The sequence below is a fragment of the Xiphophorus maculatus genome, chromosome 24, assembly GCF_002775205.1.
Source record: "Xiphophorus maculatus strain JP 163 A chromosome 24, X_maculatus-5.0-male, whole genome shotgun sequence".
In the NCBI taxonomy this organism is placed as follows: Eukaryota; Metazoa; Chordata; class Actinopteri; order Cyprinodontiformes; family Poeciliidae; genus Xiphophorus; species Xiphophorus maculatus.
In genome coordinates, this window is record NC_036466.1 from 13,772,460 (window position 1) to 13,797,882 (window position 25,423).

Genomic DNA, 25,423 nt, shown 5'->3' on the forward strand with positions numbered 1-25,423 from the left:
GGGAAATCTTGGAGGTCAGAGGTCATCATCATGATCCAGTCAGAGTCTCTTTAGACTCAAACTGCTGCAGCTTCAACCTCTGAGGATCAGCAGGACACAGAGACCATTTTCTACTTTACTGAGATCATCAGTCGGACAAGTCAGAATCATCAGAATCATCGAACCTGCAGAGAGAAGAAGGAAGGAGAGAGCAGATCAGTGAGTGTTTCCAGCCTCTCTCCAGCAGCAGTCAGTGACGCAGCACATCCACTAGATGGTTTCCAGGCTGCAGTCAGACTGATCTCAGAGCTGTGACCAAGATGAACCTGATCAGTTGTTTCCTGTTGAACTGAGAGAACAAACAGATCTGAGATCAGATCTGCTGCTGCCACAGTTTGATGGATGAGGACCACTGTCTCTAGACATGTTGGACGGCTGGACGCTGGAGTCCAGCTGGACTTCCTGGAGACATGGACACAGCAACAACACTCATCTTCACACCAACACAAACACAGGAACACAGCAAGCTGCTGCTCCTCTGATTGGCTGATTGCTGTCTCTGTGTCCAATCAGGAAGCCTGAACCATTCTCCTCCCACTGAGAAGCTGCAGCTTTACTGGGAACACTGGATCTTTGCTTTGATGCTAACTGGGTTTAGTTCAATATGCTGACAGCAGCTGGACTCACTACAAACATTTACTTACCAAACAGTCTTTACAAGATCCTTCAGCTGCTGAACATCTGAATCCTTCAGGTCGTTTCCTCCCAGGTCCAGTTCTGTCAGACGGGTCGGGTTGGACTTCAGAGTTGAGGTCAAATAATCACAGCTGATCTTTGACAAACTGCATCTCCACAATCTGAATAGAGAATAAAAGATGTGAGCTGAAGCCAACAGGATGCAGGTTAACCAGTCCAACAGAACCAGTTAAAGATTCTCATCAATATTAATGCCAACAAGCTGCTGCTTCAATAAAGACCTGCTGACTTCAGAACCAGAACCAGAACCAGAACCTGGTACTGGGTCATGTTGTGTTGGAGGATTTTAGTCAGTAAAATCATTCCAGGTTCTGATCAAAGTGTTGAAGCATCAATCATTGATTATTGATTAGTTCCTGTCAGATTCCAGGAATTCACTTTTCTAGACTGGGTTGAATGACCTTTGACCTGCTTGACATGAGGGGGATTTCTACACACTGGGGGTCCGAATGCTGTCCTGTTCTGACCTCAGATCAGCAGGTCCAACTCAGTTACACAGAGGGACTAAATTAAACTCTGGATCCAAGTCCAGGAACAAACTCAGAAAATATTTATTAGAACAGAAGAAATTAATTTGATTTATGATCAATTATATCTAATTATTCACAGAAATATCAATAATTATATAATTAAAATACTTCAATTTCTCCAGTCTGCAGCCTTCAGTCTGTAGAAAACCACAGAGCTCCTTCACTCCAGAATCTTCCAGGTTGGTGTCGTCCAGGTCCAGTTCTGTCAGATGGGTCGGGTTGGACTTCAGAGCTGAGAACAGAGAAGTCCAGCTGGTCTCTGACAAAATGCAGAGATTCAATCTGAATAAAGAATAAAAGATGTGAGCTGAAGCCAACAGGATGCAGGTTAAAACTGAAATATGAACAAATAAATAATCAAAATGTAGAAAATTAATTTCCCTGAATGTAAAAGAAACATGATGAACTGATTCTAACATCTGATCCAGTCAAACTGGTTTAAAGAGTCCAAACCAGCAGAACCAGAACATTTGATCCAAAAAGAAACTCAAAGTTTTTCTAAAAGTTTCTCAGGATCTTAAACTCAGTCGATGTTTTTCTCTCTCCATGTTTCCTTCCAGGCTCTGTATTAGCCGACTGCTCTGTACCATCATTTATCTACTGAGATATTTTATGTCTCCAGTTTTTGGTCATTAATCTATTAATGATGTTTTCTTGCTGGTTGTATTTTAACTGCAGCTCATTGCTAAGTATAACAGATGTAAACGGGTTTATTTCAATCCGTCTAATTCAGCGTTTTACAATATCCATTACAGCTCACATTCTGAAAGTTGATCATTTTCTCATTTTGTGCTGATTCAGTTACTGAACTATCAACTAGAAAATATTTAGTCTTTTCTCTGTCAGATTGATGAGGGTCATTTAGTTCAAGTTCTGAATCCTTCATCAGAGACGGCTGCAGAAATGGGAACATTATCATAAAGGATAAACCAGATTGTGAAGATGAATCATTTTAAATCTATTTTCCAGGTAAACCACATGAGAATGGTTTCAGTGAACTGCTGAAGCTTGTTGCATACAAAGCATTACAAAGCTAAGATCTCACTTCCTGTCCTACAAAATAAGAGCTGAATCAAGATGTTTGAACAAAATGACTTTAACACCATAACCTTCACAAAGTCAGTATTTACTGCAGGACTGTTAATTAATTATCTTTCTGTTATTTATGTCTCCTTAATGTCCAGGAACTCTGCCAGAAGACTGTGGTCATCCTGATAGAGTCTGACTGTCAGAACAAACTCAGATTTTCCTCTGGAAGCTGCTCTCAGTGGTTTGGAGGACGACTGACTTGGAATTTGCTCCATTAGTGGAATTGACACTAAAATGGAAACTCATCATTTGCTTCTATTTTGTTTTGCTTCCTGCCAACATCAAACTCCTGCATGTGCTGCAGCTCCATATGAGCAGGCAGTCAAGTCCCCAGAAAGCTTCCCTGTTTCTAGGAACCATTTCATCCAGAGTTAGTCGACTTTTTCTGTCCATCTCTGTCAGACTGTGAACCTTTAGTCTGAACATGTGGAGAACCTCTCCTAACACACCTGCTTCAGATTCATGTGCTGCAGTCTTTGCTGGTTCTGATGTCTGGCAGCAGAATACTCATGTCCTGAAGAACCTGCAGCCTGTTGAGCTCAGAGAAAAACTCAGTTGTCTGGATTTTTCAGACGAAGCTGAAGTTGGTTTCTGATTGCAGCTTCAGATCCAGGAAATGGATAAAGGGCGATTCCACCTAATTTAATCTACTATCAGCATCTTTAATCTACTAGAGTTAAAACACTACAACACCTCGACTCTTTAAACCTGGACTGGATGATTATCAACTAATAGCAGAAGATTTAAAACTAAGTGTGAAATATGTTGATCTTCAATAAAGGGAGATTTCATTCTCTCTCTTTTTGCACCTTGACCTTTGACCTGCTTCACATGAGGGGGATTTCTACACACTGGGGGTCCGAATGCTGTCCTGTTCTGACCTCAGATCAGCAGGTCCAACTCAGTTACACAGAGGGACTAAATTAAACTCTGGATCCAAGTCCAGGAACAAACTCAGAAAATATTTATTAGAACAGAAGAAATTAATTTGATTTATGATCAATTATATCTAATTATTCACAGAAATATCAATAATTATATAATTAAAATACCTCAATGTCTCCAGTCTGCAGCCTTCAGTCAGTAGAAAACCACAGAGCTCCTTCACTCCAGAATCTTCCAGGTTGGTTCCGTACAGGTTCAGTTCTGTCAAATGGGTCGGGTTGGACTTCAGAGCTGAGAACAGAGAAGTCCTGCTGGTCTCTGATAAACTGCAGCCAAGGATACTGAATAAAGAATAAAAGATGTGAGCTGAAGCCAACAGGATGCAGGTTAAAACTGAAATATGAACAAATAAATAATCAAAATGTAGAAAATTAATTTCCCTGAATGTAAAAGAAACATGATGAACTGATTCTAACATCTGATCCAGTCAAACTGGTTTAAAGAGTCCAAACCAGCAGAACCAGAACATTTGATCAGCAAAGAAACTCAAAGTTTTTCTAAAAGTTTCTCAGGATCTTAAACTCAGTCGATGTTTTTCTCTCTCCATGTTTCCTTCCAGGCTCTGTATTAGCCGACTGCTCTGTACCATCATTTATCTACTGAGATATTTTATGTCTCCAGTTTTTGGTCATTAATCTATTAATGATGTTTTCTTGCTGGTTGTATTTTAACTGCAGCTCATTGCTAAGTATAACAGATGTAAACGGGTTTATTTCAATCCGTCTAATTCAGCGTTTTACAATATCCATTACAGCTCACATTCTGAAAGTTGATCATTTTCTCATTTTGTGCTGATTCAGTTACTGAACTATCAACTAGAAAATATTTAGCCTTTTCTCTGTCAGATTGATTTGGGTCATTTAGTTCAAGTTCTGAATCCTTCATCAGAGACGGCTGCAGAAATGGGAACATTATCATAAAGGATAAACCAGATTGTGAAGATGAATCATTTTAAATCTATTTTCCAGGTAAACCACATGAGAATGATTTCAGTGAACTGCTGAAGCTTGTTGCATACAAAGCATTACAAAGGTAAGATCTCACTTCCTGTCCTACAAAATAAGAGCTGAATCAAGATGTTTGAACAAAATGACTTTAACACCATAACCTTCACAAAGTCAGTATTTACTGCAGGACTGTTAATTAATTATCTTTCTATTATTTATGTCTCCTTAATGTCCAGGAACTCTGCCAGAAGACTGTGGTCATCCTGATAGAGTCTGACTGTCAGAACAAACTCAGGTTTTCCTCTGGAAGCTGCTCTCAGTGGTTTGGAGGACGACTGACTTGGAATTTGCTCCATTAGTGGAATTGACACTAAAATGGAAACTCATCACTTGCTTCCATTTTGTTTTGCTTCCTGCCAACATAAAACTCCTGCATGTGCTGCAGCTCCATATGAGCAGGCAGTCAAGTCCCCAGAAAGCTTCCCTGTTTCTAGGAACCATTTCATTCAGAGTTAATTGACTTTCTCTGTCCATCTCTGTCAGACTGTGAACCTTTAGTCTGAGCATGTGGAGAACCTCTCCTAACACACCTGCTTCAGATTCATGTGCTGCAGTCTTTCCTGGTTCTGATGTCTGGGAGCAGAATACGCATGTCCTGAAGAACCTGCAGCCTGTTGAGCTCAGAGAAAAACTCAGTTGTCTGGATTTTTCAGACGAAGCTGAAGTTGGTTTCTGATTGCAGCTTCTGATCCAGGAAATGGATAAAGGGCGATTCCACCTAATTTAATCTACTATCAGCATCTTTAATCTACTAGAGTTAAAACACTACAACACCTCAACTCTTTAAACCTGGACTGGATGATTATCAACTAATAGCAGAAGATTTAAAACTAAGTGTGAAATATGTTGATCTTCAATAAAGGGAGATTTCATTCTCTCTCTTTTTGCACCTTGACCTTTGACCTGCTTCACATGAGGGGGATTTCTACACACTGGGGGTCCGAATGCTGTCCTGTTCTGACCTCAGATCAGCAGGTCCAACTCAGTTACACAGAGGGACTAAATTAAACTCTGGATCCAAGTCCAGGAACAAACTCAGAAAATATTTATTAGAACAGAAGAAATGAATTTGATTTATGATCAATTATATCTAATTATTCACAGAAATATCAATAATTATAGAATTAAAATACCTCAATCTCTCCAGTCTGCAGCCTTTTTGTGGCCGATTCTTGAATCTGGAGGAACAATTTACCATGCTGGATGTAAAGATGAGAATCAGAAATGAGAAATAAAACAATCTGAATCTTTCCCAAACCAAGCTGAAACATTTCTATCATTAATTATCATTTGAATTATTTTACTCATTTTGTTCATCAGTAAAAAACATTTTAAAATCAGAAAAACTGAAAAACAAAGTTCATTAATCTCAAAGTCTGAAATAAGAAAATAATTTATTTATAAGGTAAAATGTTTTAGAGATTTTATTCTGACATTTAAACAGATTGTTTTAAAAGAAAATATATTAAATTAACTTATTAATTAAGCTAATGATTGAAGAATCAATGAATGATTTTATTGGATAAATAAAGAAAACAAACCTCAGTTTCTTCACTTTACTGACTGAACTCTCCAGGATCTCAACCAGAGGCTTCAGATCAGAGTCTTTCAAGGTTCTCCCTTCCAGATTGATCTCACTTATTTCCAGTTCAGTCAGATCTGGGTTGGACTTCAGAGCCGAGGCCAAAACTTCCCATTCAGCCTTTTGAAGCGAACAGCCACCAAGTCTGTGATTAGAGAAGAAATAAATTCAGTTCTAATGAAATCAATCTGGATCATAAACAGACTAAAATATGATAACAGTGATGTCATCATCTGATCAACATCTGATCTTCAATTTACTGAGTTTGACCCCACAGAGAATCTGTGCAGGTCCTGGTTAAAGTCCAGGTTCTGGTTCTGGTCCAGGCTTTATGTCCTCAGACCTTCAAAGGACTTGGACTAGACCTTTTGGCTTGAAGATCCTTGAGATCTCCCACCAAGCAGGAAGTGAGTTAGAAATGAAGTGAGCAGAGCAGGAAGTCCAGCCTGCTGTGGACCTCTGGCATCTCTGGGTTTGTTTAGCCAATATCTGCTGCAGCATCTAGAATCATCATCATCATTAATAATAGTAGTATATTCTATAGAACCATAGTTCCCAGCAGCAGGTTATTAAATGCTGCCACAGAGGAAACTGGGAGCAGACCAGTATCATGATGCTCCCAGTTCTGACTCCATTCATCTGCTGGATTTGATGCTTTAACAAAGTAGAAAGTGGACAGTCGTCAACCTGCTGCAGCTAAAAGCTTCAGATTGTTCTGGTCGTCCTTCAGAGCAGCAGCAGAACTGGGCCTGCTGCTCCTTCAGGTCTGAACCATCCGCTCAGACTGTTGATCTGAGAGGAACTGGGACAAACTGGTTGGAAGAGGGAACCATGTCTCTGCAGTGGTCTGTCCATTGTCTCAGAGGAACAAAGGTTTGGATGTCAGAAGAAATTGTTGCTAAACTCTTAAAGAGCTGAAGACCAAAACAGAGCGTTTGGGTCCAGCAGCATTTTTCATGGTGAAGCAGTGAAAGTTCTCCAGTAACTAGAAGAGGCTGGGATGTCTAAAGAGTTGAAGCTCATGTCTCTCCAGGTCTTCATGGTGTCAAGAAAATCCGAGCTCATCCCACTTCCCCATGCTGGAGATTTTAGTTTAACAGTAATAATAAATAAAGTTATCTTTAAAATGAATCACTCAAGTGACATCAAGGCCCAGCAGTAAACTTAAGTGTCAATAAAATAAATCTGGTTGTGTGTGTTGTTTTTGTCTAAAGCAAACTTTGCTTTAATTCTACTTTTTTCTATCTAATCATAAGAAATCATAGTCAGTCAGAGAGAGTCATTAAACAGGAAAAGCAGGTTTCCTGGAAAAAGAGGAAGTAAGTTTCCAGCCTGCAGATTTATAAAAATAGCTGAGACTATTTCTTATTTTAAAGCATGAAAGTTTTAAAGAATTAAATCTAAACATTTTTGTAATTTGATAAGATTCAAAGTAAAATACTTATATTAATATTGGTTTACTTGTAATAATATTTACACGAACATTTGTGGGAACAGTTACAAGAAAAACAAGTAACTGTAACTTTAGTATCAAATAATTAGAATCATGGATTATTCTTGGTTTCTTTTCAGAAAAACATCTGTAATAACTCACATTAGGATTATAATAAGTATAATTAATAAGTTATGGTTATAAAATCATAAATGAATGATAAATCAGAGAAGCTGAAGAAAATAAATGTGATATAAGTTATGGTTATAAAATTATAAATGAATGCTAAATCAGAGAAGCTAAAGAAAATAAATGTGATATAAATGTGATTTTGACATTGAACTTGAAATGGTGTAAAAGGTGTAACTGCAATTAAACATCACTGATATGTTGGAGGTAGAGGAGAGTAGGTGAAAGGTGAAAGGCAAGGAACTAACAGGAGAGCAGAGATGATCAACGCCTTATTTAGGTAAAAGGTTGTGCAGGCAATGGACATAGGAGGTTGAGCAACTCTGAGACATTAGCACAGACATCAGGAAATGTCTGTAAGACAGTGATGGATATGAGATCATCTGTCTGAGCAGTCAGAAACCCTATAAAAGGTGGGTGCAAAAGAGGAACCTTTTGTTGGATCCTCCGGGCAGCTTCGAGCCAAGAGATGGACAAAGAACTCTGCAGCTGAAGAAGAGCCGGGGCCACGGAGCCGAAGACTGTCCTGCCATGAGGACCAACCCGTCAGCCCTGCAACCTGTGGCTTCAAATCGCACTTCTCTCATCGGCTGGGTTCAGACCCCAAAGACAAAGATGAAGACAAAGACAAAGGCAAAGACAAAGAAGAAGAACTGGTGCCTTTTTTCCTGCCAGCACCAAGTCCTGTGTGACCTCACCATCCATGCGGAGAAGAAGCTCATCAGACCTACAGAGATTCCTGCCTTCGCTGATCAACATCTTCCTCCTGCTGCAACATCTTCATCATCATCAAGCCAAGTCTGGGGTTCGAAACACCAAACTCCGTCCGTCTCTCTCAAAGGTTCCCTTTTTTTAGTTCTCAGTATCAGCAGTAGGGAAAGATAGACTAGATGATTGATTTTACTTATTTGATTATTTCTGCTACTGAATTAAGCTGTACTGACCCTTGCAAAAATGCTTTACTAATAAAATATTTAGCATAAAGAAAATCTAAAAGATGTTGTGGACATTCAGTTAATGAGTCACCTTAAAGTTCTTTGATGGTTGTAAAATAGCTGTGATGTTTGATTCTGGAGAGGAAAAAGTTTAAAATGTTTTTAAGTTGCTGGTAGCCCAAATTTAAAACGTCATCCTTGGGACTCGCCCGAGTCACTAAAACCTACCTGGTTCAATAACAAATGCAAGTTGTAAAATAGAGAACGAGCGACCGTTAACAGGTGTGCTCTGTGAAACTAGTTGGCTGTAGGCTGCTCAGTCTGGCTAATTCACAGGGGGAAGAAGGGTGGGACACCTGGATGTAGGCCGTCAGAAAACCAGGCGAATCGTTTCTCGAAACCAGCTTAAACAGAGTTTACTTCAGTTCTGGACAGGGTAAATCCCGGCAGATTTAGGAAACTCAATTAACCCGTTAGAAGGAGAGCTGGTAGCACATCTCCCCTCTCAGAAGAGGAAGCAGAGAGTGAGACAGTAGAGACAGAAAGGAGGGGGGGGGTGTTGCGCAACAACAAGTGGCGCCCAACGTGGGGCTCGATCTAACAGAGTAGGATGGCCCTACCTGCCAAGTCGGTAAAAACAGATGTGAGGATCTGAATAGCTCACTTGGTTTAACTCTTAGGGAATAGAGTTAATGGTGACTGATAAGGCCGTCAGTCACAACCCTTGCAGTAACTGTATGGCATACAGGTGAGGGAAAGCTTCTACTGAGGATAAATGACCGGATCCAGACAGTGAAGCTAGTAGCCAACATAGTCTAGACCCATCCCTGCTCGAAGGCTAAAGAGAGGCTTTGGGGGATAGACAACTCGAACCGACAGAGAGACGGAGTGATGGATGATCACTTCGAGGAGGAAAATCTGGGGAAGAAACCGGAGGAAGCCGGCCGTCCAGATCGTTTGGAAAAGGAGGAGACCTCAACAGAACTGCATCAGCTTCTACACAGCTACTGTCACTCAGACCTGAAGCAAGGGCGGAAGTTGGTTCCAAGAATGAGGAACTGAAACATCAACCCCTGACAAAGAAAAGTTGGCTCAGTCTTGCTGGAGTGGATCGTGATGTAATGCTGACAAGAAAAGAAAAGACCAGCCAGCAAGCATGCACAAGAAACAGAGAAAAGTATCATCAGCTGACGATGGATGAGGAAGCACACCGCGTCCTCCACTGCAGCCATCGAGAAGACATCCGGCAACAGAGGAACAAACACCAGCAGCTGACATCATCACACAGACGCAGACATGGTTAAAGACATCCTGCTGGACCCGGAGCTTGAAATTGGGCCAGCACAACCCACCAGTAAGAAACGACCGCAAGCGACATCTGAGAAGCCAGGACAACCGGAATGGACAATCTACACCGATGGATCCAGAAAGGGGTCCGACCAGTCGGCATACTGGGGATTTATTCTGAAGCAAGACGGCAAAGAGAAATGCCGTCAGAAAGGAAAAGCTCCCGGTAGTGCTCAAGCCGGAGAAGTAACGGCAGTACTGGAAGGATTGCTGGAGCTGGTGAAAAGGAAAATCAAGAGTGCCAGGTTAGTAACTGACAGTTACTACTGTGCTCAGGCCCTTAGAGAGGACTTGGCCATTTGAAGAAAATGGTTTCGAGACTGCAAAGGGCAAGCCCGTGGCACACAAAGATTTGTGGAAGAAGAAAGCAGAACTGAGGCTCCGCCCGAAACTTGAGGTGCAGCGACAAGGCGCACACCTGAGAAGAAGCCCTATGGAGGGGCAAAGATGACGACTTTTCGTGCCACTAAGAAAGGTTGTCTCTGCCGGTGTCGAGGTGGGACAGAACACCTAAGGACAGGTGGTCCTAGAGTAGCACGGGGAGCAGGTAGTACGGTGCGTGCATAAGGCCCTCGAATATGCAGGCGTGCTACTCCCCCGTGAAGAACTGAGCAAGCAGGACTGCTGGATGTCCCTTCAGCCCATCCGATGCAGCTGTGTGACTTTGAGGTATGTGGTCGATACGCAGGGCACCCAGGGCAGCGGATGGAAGGTTTGTTCATCAAGAGCACAGTCCCATGGGGTTCAGTCTGCATGGATGTAGCAGAGCCAATGGGGACAACAGGAAAGAGAGGTGAGAAGTACCTCTTGGTGCTGATGGACACAGTGACAACTGCTAGAAGAGCAGGTCTTCCCCTGCAGAGGAACTCCGTTCACGTCACAGAAAGCAGGGAGGCGAAGACACTTCTCCTTTTAGCTCAGAGGAGGAAAAGGGAAGTTGCAGCTCGAAGTGTCACTGAAAACAGGGCAGAGAGTTTGGATTAAAGCTCAAGATCGGCCTGCAACTACGGTGATCAAGCTGAGATTCAACGCCCAAGATTTTGTAAAGTAAGTACTGAACTTCAACACAGTACTACTGATGAAGAAAGGGGTCCCTGAGGAAGCAGTGCTCAAGCCAGTTCTTAGCTACAGCAAACCAGAACATTACGAGAAGATGGCCAGAGAATCAAGCACCATGCCATCCTACAGTAGACTGGCCACTATTACAGGAAGGTTGCCGTTCAAAGAACAACTTCAAGGCTTTGGACTGGGAGGGCCGTGAAGAAATTGGACTATGCTAAAGAAGAACTCCTGTCACAACCTGATGGATTAAAATGGAAAAGGGGCTGAAGTCGTGAGGAAGAAGCGGCGTCATGGAAAATCACCAAGATCAATTCTGTAACAAGGCATTGAAGTCAGACCTAACACCTGGAAGGTATGGATAGAGATCTGTTTTTTAAAGAAATGGAGATGCCATTTATACACTGTGAAACATTGAAAATGAGAGTCCACCTGCTGCCTTGAAAATGTAGTTCAAGTCCACAAAATTGTTTTGGTTTTATCTCAGAAGTTAGTTTATGAAGTTGATTTAACAAGAGACAAGTTATCTAGAATTATTATTTTTTTTTTTTGTGTTGAATTCTGCGTTTTACTTAATGCCTTAAATTTAAACAAAATAGTTATTTCACAATAGGAGGGAGAAAACTATTGTCACCTAGTAAAAGAGCAGACATTTCTCTGTTAGTTTCATTCACAATATTGAGTTAAAGTAAATGCCTATTTTACTTTAGAATTATTTAGATTTTTGTTTCAAATTGCATTAATAAAATTTCTGATCTGATAAAAAAAAATTTTTACATCACAATGAATTCTGCTCAGAAACATCTAGTATGAACAGGGTTTTTTTTTTTGATGACCTAGGAACTCTAGTTTATTCGACTCTTAGAGGATTGCAGAATGAATAAATACTTAAAACAACTTACGATTAAATTTATCTTTAATGGACTCACACATTTAGATTTAAAATCTAAAACTTGCTGAATCTGTTTGACTTAACAAATAGAAGATAGTAGAAACAATTGAAGACGGCTCAGATGTTTTACAGTGTATGTGTGTTATCAAACCAAACGCAAGCTGAATTCACCCCTCCATGCATGGCATCAGAAGCTTATTTTACAAGCCTACAAGCAACTGGAGGACTTAATTGTGTCCCACACGATGGATTGCATCCACAGAGGGAACTGTTTTGTTTTTGTGTTTTTTCCACCTTCATCACACTTCAACCTGGCTGTAAGTTTTGATGAAGGGGTCCAAAGACTGCAGTTTTTTAATTGGACAATTCCTGATGCCTCTGACAACTCCAGTACCCCTTAACGACCCCAGCTATGGAAAAGGATCATGATTACGTATAAAGCATCACGATGCTTATGCTTTTTGCTTTGCTCTGCTGAACAGCCAGCATTTTTTTTTTTTTTTTTTTGGAGGCCTTCTGTCTCAGCCCATCTTCCCTTCCCTAAAGAACCATTCCACATCCTGAAGAACCGACAGTTCATCCAGCAAAGGTTCCTGTAGAAGAATCAGAGCGATCCAAGTTTTCTTCGACATTCATCACCTCATGGGGGAAATCAAAACTCCAAGGAGGGGGTGTCAAGAGAAGTGGAGTTTTGATGACTACACTGAGCCCTCTGTGACAACTGAGGATGAAGAATCTGCATCTTCACATCCCAGACGAACATCTTCTCTTTCCAGGGGATGAGGACGGCGAACTGCAGGAGGGTGATGGACTCCCAGCATGTGAAAGGTCTGACCTCGTGGAGGGGGTGTCAAGAAAATCCGAGCTCATCCCACTTCCCCATGCTGGAGATTTTAGTTTAACAGTAATAATAAATAAAGTTATCTTTAAAATGAATCACTCAAGTGACATCAAGGCCCAGCAGTAGACTTAAGTGTCAATAAAATAAATCTGGTTGTGTGTGTTGTTTTTGTCTAAAGCAAACTTTGCTTTAATTCTACTTTTTTCTATCTAATCATAAGAAATCATAGTCAGTCAGAGAGAGTCATTAAACAGGAAAAGCAGGTTTCCTGGAAAAAGAGGAAGTAAGTTTCCAGCCTGCAGATTTATAAAAATAGCTGAGACTATTTCTTATTTTAAAGCATGAAAGTTTTAAAGAATTAAATCTAAACATTTTTGTAATTTGATAAGATTCAAAGTAAAATACTTATATTAATATTGGTTTACTTGTAATAATATTTACACGAACATTTGTGGGAACAGTTACAAGAAAAACAAGTAACTGTAACTTTAGTATCAAATAATTAGAATCATGGATTATTCTTGGTTTCTTTTCAGAAAAACATCTGTAATAACTCACATTAGGATTATAATAAGTATAATTAATAAGTTATGGTTATAAAATCATAAATGAATGATAAATCAGAGAAGCTGAAGAAAATAAATGTGATATAAGTTATGGTTATAAAATTATAAATGAATGCTAAATCAGAGAAGCTAAAGAAAATAAATGTGATATAAATGTGATTTTGACATTGAACTTGAAATGGTGTAAAAGGTGTAACTGCAATTAAACATCACTGATATGTTGGAGGTAGAGGAGAGTAGGTGAAAGGTGAAAGGCAAGGAACTAACAGGAGAGCAGAGATGATCAACGCCTTATTTAGGTAAAAGGTTGTGCAGGCAATGGACATAGGAGGTTGAGCAACCCTGAAACATTAGCACAGACATCAGGAAATGTCTGTAAGACAGTGATGGATATGAGATCATCTGTCTGAGCAGTCAGAAACCCTATAAAAGGTGGGTGCAAAAGAGGAACCTTTTGTTGGATCCTCCGGGCAGCTTCGAGCCAAGAGATGGACAAAGAACTCTGCAGCTGAAGAAGAGCCGGGGCCACGGAGCCGAAGACTGTCCTGCCATGAGGACCAACCCGTCAGCCCTGCAACCTGTGGCTTCAAATCGCACTTCTCTCATCGGCTGGGTTCAGACCCCAAAGACAAAGATGAAGACAAAGAAGAAGAACTGGTGCCTTTTTTCCTGCCAGCACCAAGTCCTGTGTGACCTCACCATCCATGCGGAGAAGAAGCTCATCAGACCTACAGAGATTCCTGCCTTCGCTGATCAACATCTTCCTCCTGCTGCAACATCTTCATCATCATCAAGCCAAGTCTGGGGTTCGAAACACCAAACTCCGTCCGTCTCTCTCAAAGGTTCCCTTTTTTAGTTCTCAGTATCAGCAGTAGGGAAAGATAGACTAGATGATTGATTTTACTTATTTGATTATTTCTGCTACTGAATTAAGCTGTACTGACCCTTGCAAAAATGCTTTACTAATAAAATATTTAGCATAAAGAAAATCTAAAAGATGTTGTGGACATTCAGTTAATGAGTCACCTTAAAGTTCTTTGATGGTTGTAAAATAGCTGTGATGTTTGATTCTGGAGAGGAAAAAGTTTAAAATGTTTTTAAGTTGCTGGTAGCCCAAATTTAAAACGTCATCCTTGGGACTCGCTGAGTCACTAAAACCTACCTGGTTCAATAACAAATGCAAGTTGTAAAATAGAGAACGAGCGACCGTTAACAGGTGTGCTCTGTGAAACTAGTTGGCTGTAGGCTGCTCAGTCTGGCTAATTCACAGGGGGAAGAAGGGTGGGACACCTGGATGTAGGCCGTCAGAAAACCAGGCGAATCGTTTCTCGAAACCAGCTTAAACAGAGTTTACTTCAGTTCTGGACAGGGTAAATCCCAGCAGATTTAGGAAACTCAATTAACCCGTTAGAAGGAGAGCTGGTAGCACATCTCCCCTCTCAGAAGAGGAAGCAGAGAGTGAGACAGTAGAGACAGAAAGGAGGGGGGGGGGTGTTGCGCAACAACAATGGCTAACAGCTTCAACAAAAGCTGCAGATGAAGAGTTGATGAGGAAAATGGTTCCAGCTCTGGAAGCAGAGTTCTCAGAGCTTTGGGAGGATCTGACAGAAACTAGGACTTTTTCTGGAGCCAGACAACAATCACCACATTTTGGTCTCATTTACAAACTCAGAGGAAACTAGTGGGAGGAGGAAGAGGTGAGGATGATGAGGGAATGAAGAAGATCAACACTCTTCACAAAGTTTCTAATTAATGCAAAGGTTTATTTTAATGGTTCTAATTTTCATTAAACCTAAACAATTATTTTATAAAAACAGTCAAAGATCCTAAAAGGAGTAGCGGCTCATTGAATGAAGAGAAATTTAAAGTTAAAATGTTTCTGTGGCTGATTGGCTCTTAGAGAAAACAGATTTTCTAGAGTTCTGAAGGTTTTTATTCATTTCAACATGAGAACTGATAAAAAAGTTTCCATTTTGGAAATGTCTAAAAACCAGAAGCTGCAGTTGTCCTGGATGATCTGAATGTTTAGATGTTTGAATGGCTGAAATAGTCCAGAGGATGAAGGAAGAAGTTAAAGGCCAAAAACATCCAGAAGCAACTTGAAGAAAGAAGAAACAGGAGGACAATAGAGCTGAATCAGCATTCACACAATGAAAACATCTGGACTCACCGAGCCTTTCTGCAGTTCCTCACAGCTGGAACCAGTCTCCGTCGTCCTGATTCTGATGTGTTGTACTTCTCCAGGTCCAACTCATCCAGAACCTCTGACACCTGCAGCATGAAGGCCAGAGCTGAACAGTCAGTCTCTGAGAGCTCCTTCCCTGAATCCAGCAGCCGTTGGATCTCCTGATAAAATGAGACGTCGTTCATCTCCACCAGACAGTAGAAGATGTTGATTCTTCTGTCAGGAGAGATATAGTCAGAGTTCATCTCCTTCAGGTTGGTGATGATTCTCTGGATGGTTTCTGGACTGTTCTCTGTCTGACCCAGCAGGCCTCCTAAGATGCTCTGGTTGGACTCCACAGTGAGACCATGAAGGAAGCGGACAAACAGGTCCAGGTGGCCATTTTCACTGCTGAGGGATTTCTCCATGACTTCCTTCATGAACTCATCTAGAGTTGTTTCTCTGTATTCTTCTCCCAGAAACGTCTTGATCACCTCTGACTTCCTGCTGGTGAAACAGTGGAGCATGTAGACTGCAGCCAGAAACTCCTGGATGCTCAGATGAACAAAGGAGTAGACGGAGATGTCGCGCGTCCCTCTCTCCTTTTTAAACATTTCAGTGAACACTCCTGAGAACAACGCAGCATCTTTGATGTTGATGCCGCACTGTTTGAGCTCTTTATCATAGAAGATCAGGTTTCCCTTCAGCAGCTGCTCAAAAGCCAGTTTTCCTAGAGACTCAATCAGCTTCTTGTTCTCTGGATCTTCTTCAGCTATTTCTTCATACTTTTCCTCCTTGATTTTGGTCTGAACCTCCAGGAACTCTATGTACATCTCAGTCAGGGTCTTGGGCAGCTCTCCTCCCTCTCTGGTCTTCATCACATTCTCCAGAACTTTAGCAGTGATCCAGCAGAAAACTGGGATGTGACACATGATGTGAAGAGTTTTTGATTTCTTGATGTGGGAGATGATCCTGCTGGCCTTCTCTTCATCATCTCTGAATCTATTCCTGAAGTACTCCTCCTTCTGGGGGTCAGTGAACCCTCTGACCTCTATGACCCTGTCAATAGACTTATTTGGGATCAAACTAGCTGCAGCAGGTCGTGTGGTTATCCAGAGGAGAGCAGAGGGAAGCAGTTTCCCCATGAAGAGGTTTGTCAGCAGAACATCCAGTGAAGTGGACTTTTTAACATCAGTCAGAACTGGATTCTTCTTGAAGTCCAGAGGAAGTCGACTCTCATCCAGACCATCGAAGATGAAAAGAACATGGAACTTTTTAAAGCTGCAGATTCCTGCATTTTTAATATTCTCAAAGAAGTGATGAATCAGTTCCACTAAGCTGAAAGCTTCTTCTTTCAAGTTATTCAGCTCTTTGAAAGTAAATGGAAATATGAAGTCGATGTTCTGGTGGGCTTTATCTTCAGCCCAGTCCAGAGTGAACTTCTGTGTTAACAGTGTTTTCCCAATGCCAGCCACTCCCATGGTCATCACTGTTCTGATCCGTTGCTTTCTAGCAGGGTTGGGTTCAAAGATATTTTCCAGTTTTATTTTTGCTCCTTGATTACTGGATGCTGTTTCAATCTGTCTGACCTCATGTTCCTGGTTGACCCCTCCAGTTTCTCCTTCTAATATGTAGAGCTCTGTGAAAATATCATTCAGAAATGTTTTCTCTCCACGTTCTGCAATGCCTTCACAGATAGATTCCAAGGTATTCTTTAGAGACTCTTTGAGGTCATGTTGACATCGATCATCAAAATCTGAACAAAGAGAAAAAGACACAAGATGAAACACTTGAACAAATTAAGATTCAATTCATTGAATTTTAATTTGATTGTTTCTATATCACAATGTTTAAACAAAGATCTCATTCCAATTATAGACCACGAGGAGGATTTCATTCGGAAGAAACTGTCATGATGCGCGATGTGAGGTATGAGGCAGACTCTGAGGACTAGTGACGGGTCTGGCAACACTGATGCGTCGGCCCATGTGTCAAGTCCAGAGACCAAACCCCGTGTCGGTGCGCGTATTGCTTTCAGCAAGTCAAATGATCGATACAGGAACTGTTTCAAAATGACGCTGACGCGCCAAACTGTGTTTATAAGGAAGCGAATCTGTCAACGGGATGCATTTGCCAAAATAATTCTTGATCTTTTACGGTACAGCGACAACTATGGAGCAGCCTCAAGGCAAACAAAAGGTTTCGTAGTTATGGACCATTTTGATCATACGTTAGAAAATAAGGTATTGGTTATCACTTCGTTGTTGTTTCATCCGGTTCTTTTCGGTTTCTACTCAATCTATCTGAATCCAAGTTTAGCTGAAATTGACTCTTAGTTTACTTTCATATTATGTTCTGCAGGTTAAGTGTTGCATATGTTTCTCCTTTAAAATCATACATTTAAGAATTTTATTCTTAAATTACCCTCCATAAATAAAAATCTTTAGACAGAAAAAAGGAAAATAAAGACAACTCCGCTATAAATAAATAAAAAAAGACATTTCCAGCAAAACACATCCATAAAGATCTGCGTACAAAATAAATATAAAAGAAAAAATTACATTTATATAAACAATATACAGTGTCACTAAAATCTGTTTTATTTAAATAAATCCACCTAATCAATGTTGAGGCATAGGGCATCAGAATGAAGTCCCAGATACACCTGGATAAACTCGGGTATACAGCCATTCTACAAATTACTCAATTGCTTTTTATAAATTATTTCATATAAATGTCTTGTTTACTTCATTTTTTTCTACAGCAGGAGAAGTTGTGTCAAAAAAACGGAACAGACTAAATTTCAAAATCTTGGAAAAACTTATTTTTTTGAATGAAAATTTGTAAAAAAAAAAAAAAGGAAAGAAAGTCCACATGCATCCTCATTCCAAACATGTTCACTTTCATTTTCATCGCTTGGTACATGTTCACATTATTTATTGACTGTATCGAAGAATGTCAAATATATTTTGAATTTAACTGGAGATTTGACTGAATACAATATATAATATACAATAAAATACTAACCCTAACCGTAGGGATTTTTAATGTCCAGCAGGTGTCAGTGTTCCGTGACGCAGTATCAACACAGTATCAATACAGTTTTGCTATGGGTCGAAACGATACATGACGCTTCATTTACCCATCACTACTGAGGACCCAGGTAGAAATGAAGAAACGATGATTTAAGGATGAATACAGAAAAAAACAACAATCCAAAGTCCAGGCACCACCGATAAAGAGCAGAAGGCTAAGGCTCAAAAAACTGGTAGCAACTGGAAACTCAAATGGACGGTAGTAACAGACGTAACCAGACAGATACGACAAGGACCCAACAAAGAACATTGAACACAGGAGGCATTAAATACACAGAGGGAACAAGATAGAGCTGGGAACAATCACGGGGCAGACAGGACAACACAGAGACTCAATTAACTGAAAACGACACACAAAAACCTAACTTAACACAGAGAAAAAAACAAATCCTTACAGAAACGTGAACATTCAAATCATGAAGAAAACGAGTCATAGTACTGTGTAGCTTTGCTTGTTGATAAATTGACTGGACTACAAACATCGTGCTGAACATTCGAAGTGTTTTCACACTAGGAGTTGCCTCCTGCCAATCTGCAGGAAAACGTTTCCATAGTTTTTGACCTACAGCTCAGCAGGAGGTGTTCAACCATAGTGCTCCATTTTTTTTGTTATAACTGTATTCACTGTTGGATGAGTTCACTTCCACTCAGTCATGATTGGTGAAGGGACTAACCTAAATCAGAGAAGTTGGAGGACAAACTCAGCTGATTGGACAGGGCAGGATCTATGTTGTGAAGATGCTGGATCATCATTTCACTGGCTCTCTGTCCTTTCATCCTCACAGCATCTATGGTCTCCCGGGCCTTGTTTGCTGTTATTTGGTTCCCTTCAAGTATTGCCCGTTTCTCCGAAAGATTAAAGACACCGTCTGTTTCCAGGTCATCGAGGAGCTGAATCAGGATTTCCTCAGAAACTCTCTTCACAAATTCACTGCGAACTTTGAAAAGTTTTTCCTCTGCAGACAGAAACAGAAACAGGATTCATTCAAACTGACGTCTGAGAGAAAAACATGATGCAGATCAACTATTCATGTTGCTCCATCCAGAGATTCCCCTCAGAGTCTGTTGATCAGCTCCTCAGGTCTAAACCTGTTGTTGTGTTTCTGCCTCATATCTGAGTGATGACCACTGATTCTGTCTACATGAGAACAAATGAAGCTTCTGGTTCATCATTTATTTCCTCACTGCAGGAAGAACAATAAAACAAACACCTTCTAAATATAGAGCTGAACTATTTTAGGAAAACAGAAAATTCCGATATTATTGGTAAATATTGTGATGAAAATATTGAACAATCAAACATTTTTCTTTCTTTACCATCATCAGGTCTTCACCTCTGTCTCTAAGCTTTAGCATCTTTGTCACCAAATGTTTGGGTAAAAGACAGCAAGTCTTTCCATCTGAGACAATAAATGATGTGATTACTGGATAAATGAATTACTGGATAAATTAATGAGTGGATATAGTAAATATTCCTGAAGTATCAGAGCTGCTGGCCTGTTCTTCACTTTGGTTCCTTTTAGTTCTGTTTCCATCTGAGTTCAGTTTTTACCTTCAGGTTTCACAGAAACTCACAATGTTTCCACCAGAGCTTCACTGAACAGGAAGCATGAAAACAATAAATACACACTGAGGCTGTGGTTCATCACATGGCAGCAACACAGGCTGTGATTGGTCAGTTTGTTCCTTTATGATGTTTCATTTCTGCTTCTGATCACTTACCAAAATCCTGCTGGACTTCCTGCTGCTGCGCCATCTTTTATCTGGAAAACATGAAGGTTTTATTATGTTTCAGGCCTCATTTCATAAATAATTGAGTGATGATGAGAAGCAGCAGATATAAAGACACAGAGGGATGAGGGGGACGAATCTGGACTGACAGTGTTTCATCCTGTTGAAACAAACCAAGTCCTGACTGGTTTTACTGAAGCTGCTATCTGGGACCAAACTGGAGAACTGAGAGGAATTGAAAAGGGGCCAAAAACTCTACAACCCTAAAGGCAACCCAATCAAAACGGCACAATGTAGAAATTTGAAACTTGGCACACAAAACCTTCAAGACAGGAAATAAACTATTGGAGGCAGGTCCAACATGTCAGCCATTTGGGGTCAAAGGTCATTTATGACATTTCACACATACTGAATTTTGACAAAGTTCAAGAAATTTAGATTAGCACTTCTCCCTCCTGGCTTTAACGCATCTGGGTCTTCCCAAACCAGAAGCCCTAGATGACTCAGGAGGTCCAGCGACTGCTAAAGACCAGGAATGCCGCCTTCAGGTCTGGGGACAGGACCGTCTACAGTACAGCCCGAGCTAACTTGAAGAGAGGCATCAGAATGGCTAAGTCTGACTACAGGAGGAGGACAGAGGGCTACCTTGACAGCAACAACAGCAGGCAGGTGTGGCAGGGAATCCAGCATCTCACCAACTACAGGACCAACCTCGCAGCTGCGGAAGGCGACGCCACGCTGGCAGAGGAGCTGAACTTCTTCTTTGCCCGCTTTGAGGTGAAGCCAACAGAGGCAGCCACACTACACCAAGCGACCCACAACACCACACCCCTCGTTGTAGAGGAGCATGAGGTGAGGCGCACACTGCGGGCTGTCAACCCAAGGAAGGCTGCTGGACCTGATGGCGTCCCTGGACGTGTCCTGAAAGACTGCGCCGATCAGCTGGCTGGAGTCTTCACCAGGATCTTCAACCAGTCCCTAGCCCTGTCTACAGTCCCATCCTGCCTGAAATCTTCCACCATAGTCCCCATACCCAAGAAACCTCACATCTCCTGCCTCAACGACTACCAGCCAGTGGCACTAACTCCTGTGGTGACGAAGTGTTTTGAAAAACTGGTCCGGGGTCACATCACAGCACTTCTCCCTCCTGGCTTTGACCACCACCAGTTCGCCTACAGAGCCAACAGATCCACAGAGGACGCTGTGATCACGGCCCTCCATGCTGCTCTGTCACATCTGGAGCAGCAGGGGAGCTATGTGCGGATGCTCTTTGTAGACTACAGCTCTGCTTTTAATACCATCCTCCCTCACAGACTGGTGGACAAACTGGGGGACCTGGGCCTCCCTCACTCCACCTGCATGTGGATTCTGAGCTTCCTGACCAACCGACAGCAGAGAGTTAGGGTGGGAAAACATACATCCACTGCCCTCAGCCTTAGTACTGGCTCTCCACAGGGCTGTGTGCTGAGCCCCCTGCTCTATTGTCTGTACACATACGACTGCACCTCTGCCCACCACAGCAACACCATCACCAAGTTTGCTGATGACACCACAGTGGTGGGGCTCATCTCAGGAGGCGACGAGTCCGCCTACAGGGGTGAGGTGGAGGGTTGTTGCAGTGGTGCAGGGAGAACAATCTGCTCCTCAACAACTCAAAGACAAAAGAACTCATAATAGATTACAGGAGGAATAAAACGGACATTACACCACTAACCATTGGGGGAAAATGTGTGGAGAGGGTAGCTGATTTCCGTTTCCTGGGGGTCCACATTGAGCAGGGCCTCACATGGAACATGAACACCTTGGAGCTGATAAAAAAGGCCCAGCAAAGACTGAACTTCCTGAGGGTTCTCAGGAGGAACAGCATCAAGAAGAAGCTGCTGGTGTCCTTCTACAAGTGCTCCATAGAGAGCATACTGACCTACTGTATCTGCGTATGGTATAACAGCAGCACTACGGCTCAAAGGAAAGCTCTCCAAAGGGTTGTGAATACAGCCCAAAAAATCATTGGCTGCCCTCTCCCCTCACTGGAGGACCTGCACAGCGACCGCTGTCTAAGAAAAGCACAACACATCACAAAGGACACTTCTCACCCCGGACCTTCTCTGTTCACACTGCTGCCTTCAGGCAGAAGATACAGAGCAACCAGAACCAGAACCAACCGTCTCAGAGACAGTTTCTACCCGACAGCAATAACAAAACTAAATGCAATCAAAAACAACCATTAATCATCATGAATGATGTATGTGAGAATGTGGCTGTTCTTATTTATTAGTTTGTTTTTGTTTGTTTCTTTGTGTGTTGTTGTTTTTTTTTACCAGTTATTTGTTATTTCTTACATTGTGTGTGAATTGTGCGACAGTTATTTTTTGTTTTTAAGCATATGCACTGACTGATGGCACTTTTTAAATTTCGTTGTTCTTGTGACAATGACAATAAAGATTTATCTTGTCTTATCTTATCTTTATACAGTTGGCATGCTTATAAACCTTGGAGGATTAAAAGTTATCAAAATGTTGAGGTTTCGCAGTCTGAAGAATCAGATTGGGGATTAATCTGAGACGCTGAAACCTGCTGAAGCCTGAAATATTCCTCCACTCCTCAGTGGAACAATCAGACCTTCATGAAAACAGAAAACAAACTGTCTCTGAAGTCTGACAATAATGAGAGGAATAATATATGAACATCTCTACCTGCTGTACAGAGAGGACAGCTGATTGTAATATGACTCAATAAGATCAATATTCATCCACCAAACACCATCATGTAATCTGAGATTCTTTGGTTCCACTGGATGTTGGGACAGATTGAGATTCCTGATAACTAGTTCATCTTCAGAGCTGATTACAGCAGAGATCATCTCTCAGGACTGATTTAGCTCAGAACATAAACATTCAAAGTCAATGATTCTCATGTTTGGGTTCTGAAAATAATCACTATTCTTAAGGAAGATTCAACAAACTCTGCTTCTGTAAACTCTGAGTTAACTTGGCCTGAAACTGAGATCCTGGTTCCAAACTTTTTACCTCAAGATCAACAAGCTGAATATGACGAATCAAGAACCACAGGAAGTGGATTTCTGATGCTTTGATCCACCAGGTTCTGATGTCATTATATTGTTGTTCCTCCAGAGGGCGCTGTTGCTTCTTTACAGCTTGATCAGCTTCCAACAACTGAACCACCTGCAGCCTGGACTGACATGAAGATTGATGAATAATTTGGTTGAAAATATGAAAACTATTAATCAGTTTTCTTCCACGTCACAATGATGCAACAGCTCATATAATACTAATATAATATAATTTATATATCACTTTGTTTTGGTCACATAAATATCAGGTTAACGGGGAAATGAAAATATGATGATGTTTAAAGGGTGTAAATAGTTTCATATGGTTTTGGATTTAAAGTCAGACTTTAAGTTTAGTTTCTGCTTTAAAAGTTTAGATAAATTATCCAATTCTGTCATTTATTAAAGCAAATATAAAACTTACTATTTAATAGAAAAACTGTTTAAAGACGTAAAAAACTGCCGTCTCAGTTCGTTCATCATGTTGGAGCAACACTAGATGGCGCCATTTTGTCTCTTTGCACAATCAGGTTCGCTACAGAGAAGAGAAACAACCGAACCACTAGGGTCAAAGGTCAAGCTCCCGCCACCAACCTAAAGAGGAAAAGTTTCAGTGTTTCTAAAAAAAACTCTAAGTTAATTTATATTACATGAACAAACCCAAATATTTAACACTAAAACAAAAATAGAGTTAAAAAAAACTCCAAATATTCACATTTGTGGGGAGAAGTAGATTTCTTTAATTCATCAACATAAAAAAATAAAATGTTTAAAACTTAAACAGTTTAAAAACAACAAAACATTTATTACTGTCATTGACTGTATTAAGTGATTGAAACATAAAATACATAAACAGGTTTATTTTTAAGTGTTAACAGTTGTATAGATTAGTAGAAATTAGTCTGATTCAACCAATAATTTAGCAGATTTGTGATTTTCTAATAATCAATCATTTAAAAATCCAAATGAGAGAAAATGAGCGACGGTCAGACTGGAGGACAGTTTTCTTCTGCTTTAACCTCTGAGCTCTCCAGGACAAATATGACATTTTTAATCATTTTTCTTTTTTATAAAGTCAAAATGCTTTTTAAATAAAAAAATAAAAACTCGACATATTTGATCCAAAATGGCCGACTTCCTGCTGGGTGTGTCAATCGGGTCCAATAGTCATTTTTATCGGTTCTGATGGTTTGATGTTTTAACTCAGTTACATAGATTTAAATAACAGCAGTGGGTGGGGTGGATGTTTTTACATACTCTAGGGGGCGCTGTGTTGTTTCACCATAATCACTTATTATTGATCAATAATTGATTGAAATGTGATCAGCTGTCCTCTGTCACCACAGACTGATTCAATCTGGATTTTCTACTGATAAAAGCCCAGAGAAATCCTCTCTGATCAATAAATTATTGACTTCATATTGAAATATTTTCCATCCACCAACCAGGAACCCAGATATCTCAGCCGGGCCACAAACACTCAGAACCTACTGGTACCAGTTTGACTCCACTATGAAACTGGGAGCAAACTCAGCTTGTTGTCTGGGTTACAGATGAAAACTCAGAGAAAACCAGAGTTCCTGATTGAAACCAGGTGCTGCAGCCTGCATCATAAACAGAACCAGAACCAGGCCCAGTTCTGGTTCTGGTTCTGTCCAGCAGCTCAAAGAGAGAAAACCCAGTCAGGACTGGAAACCAGAAGAATGTGGAGTTAAAACTCACCTGATCAGATCTTTGCTTCTCCTTCTGTTCACACAAACCGAGTCGGAGCGACTGGAGAACCGGACCTGATTCTGCAGAACTTGAACCCGACCCACCTGAGGCTCCGCCCCCTCTCACAGCACAGGTGTGGTCACCTGTTAGGTTCTGAGCGTCTGAAGAGGAGAGAGGCGGGTTCAGTGGGATCCAGTAGAAAGATGAGGTGAAAACATGGAGGGAGGCTCAGCTGCTGGTTCTGATCAGGGACGGGTTGTTGGGTTCTGGAGAATGATCCGGTCCATAGATGGAGTCCAGAGAGGAATGAACACCAGCCAGCCTGATCAGATGGTTGGTGCTGCAGCAGCAAAGATCCTCTTTGGGACAGGAACTCTCACTCTGACTGAAAATACAGAAACCTAAAAATATGTGGTTGATTGTTCATTAAACAGGGATTTTTATTAATTTATTTAATGTAATCATGTTTAATGTTGATATGAAGGAAACTTTCCATGATGA

The 25,423-nt window shown here is 41.0% G+C and overlaps 1 protein-coding gene across 2 annotated transcripts; it reads right to left on the reverse strand.

Moving 5' to 3' along the window:
• LOC102222503 (NLR family CARD domain-containing protein 3-like) lies at nt 1-25,099 on the reverse strand. Of its 2 annotated transcripts, XM_023329715.1 has the most exons (10): nt 24,932-25,099; nt 20,131-20,171; nt 19,083-19,364; nt 15,320-17,069; nt 5,848-6,033; nt 5,440-5,505; nt 3,407-3,580; nt 1,538-1,547; nt 684-826; nt 1-164 (listed from the first exon to the last, which is right to left on the reverse strand). In XM_023329715.1, the coding sequence occupies exons 2-10, from the start codon at nt 20,162-20,164 to the stop codon at nt 128-130; spliced, it is 2,682 nt and encodes an 893-aa protein (XP_023185483.1). In that variant the 5' UTR covers nt 20,165-20,171; nt 24,932-25,099; the 3' UTR covers nt 1-127. The 2 variants fall into 2 exon arrangements, with proteins under 2 accessions (XP_023185483.1, XP_023185484.1); XM_023329716.1 differs by lacking the exons at nt 3,407-3,580; nt 5,440-5,505 and having other exon boundaries at nt 684-836; nt 1,374-1,547; nt 24,932-25,098.
• Nucleotides 25,100-25,423: the final 324 nt, after the last annotated feature.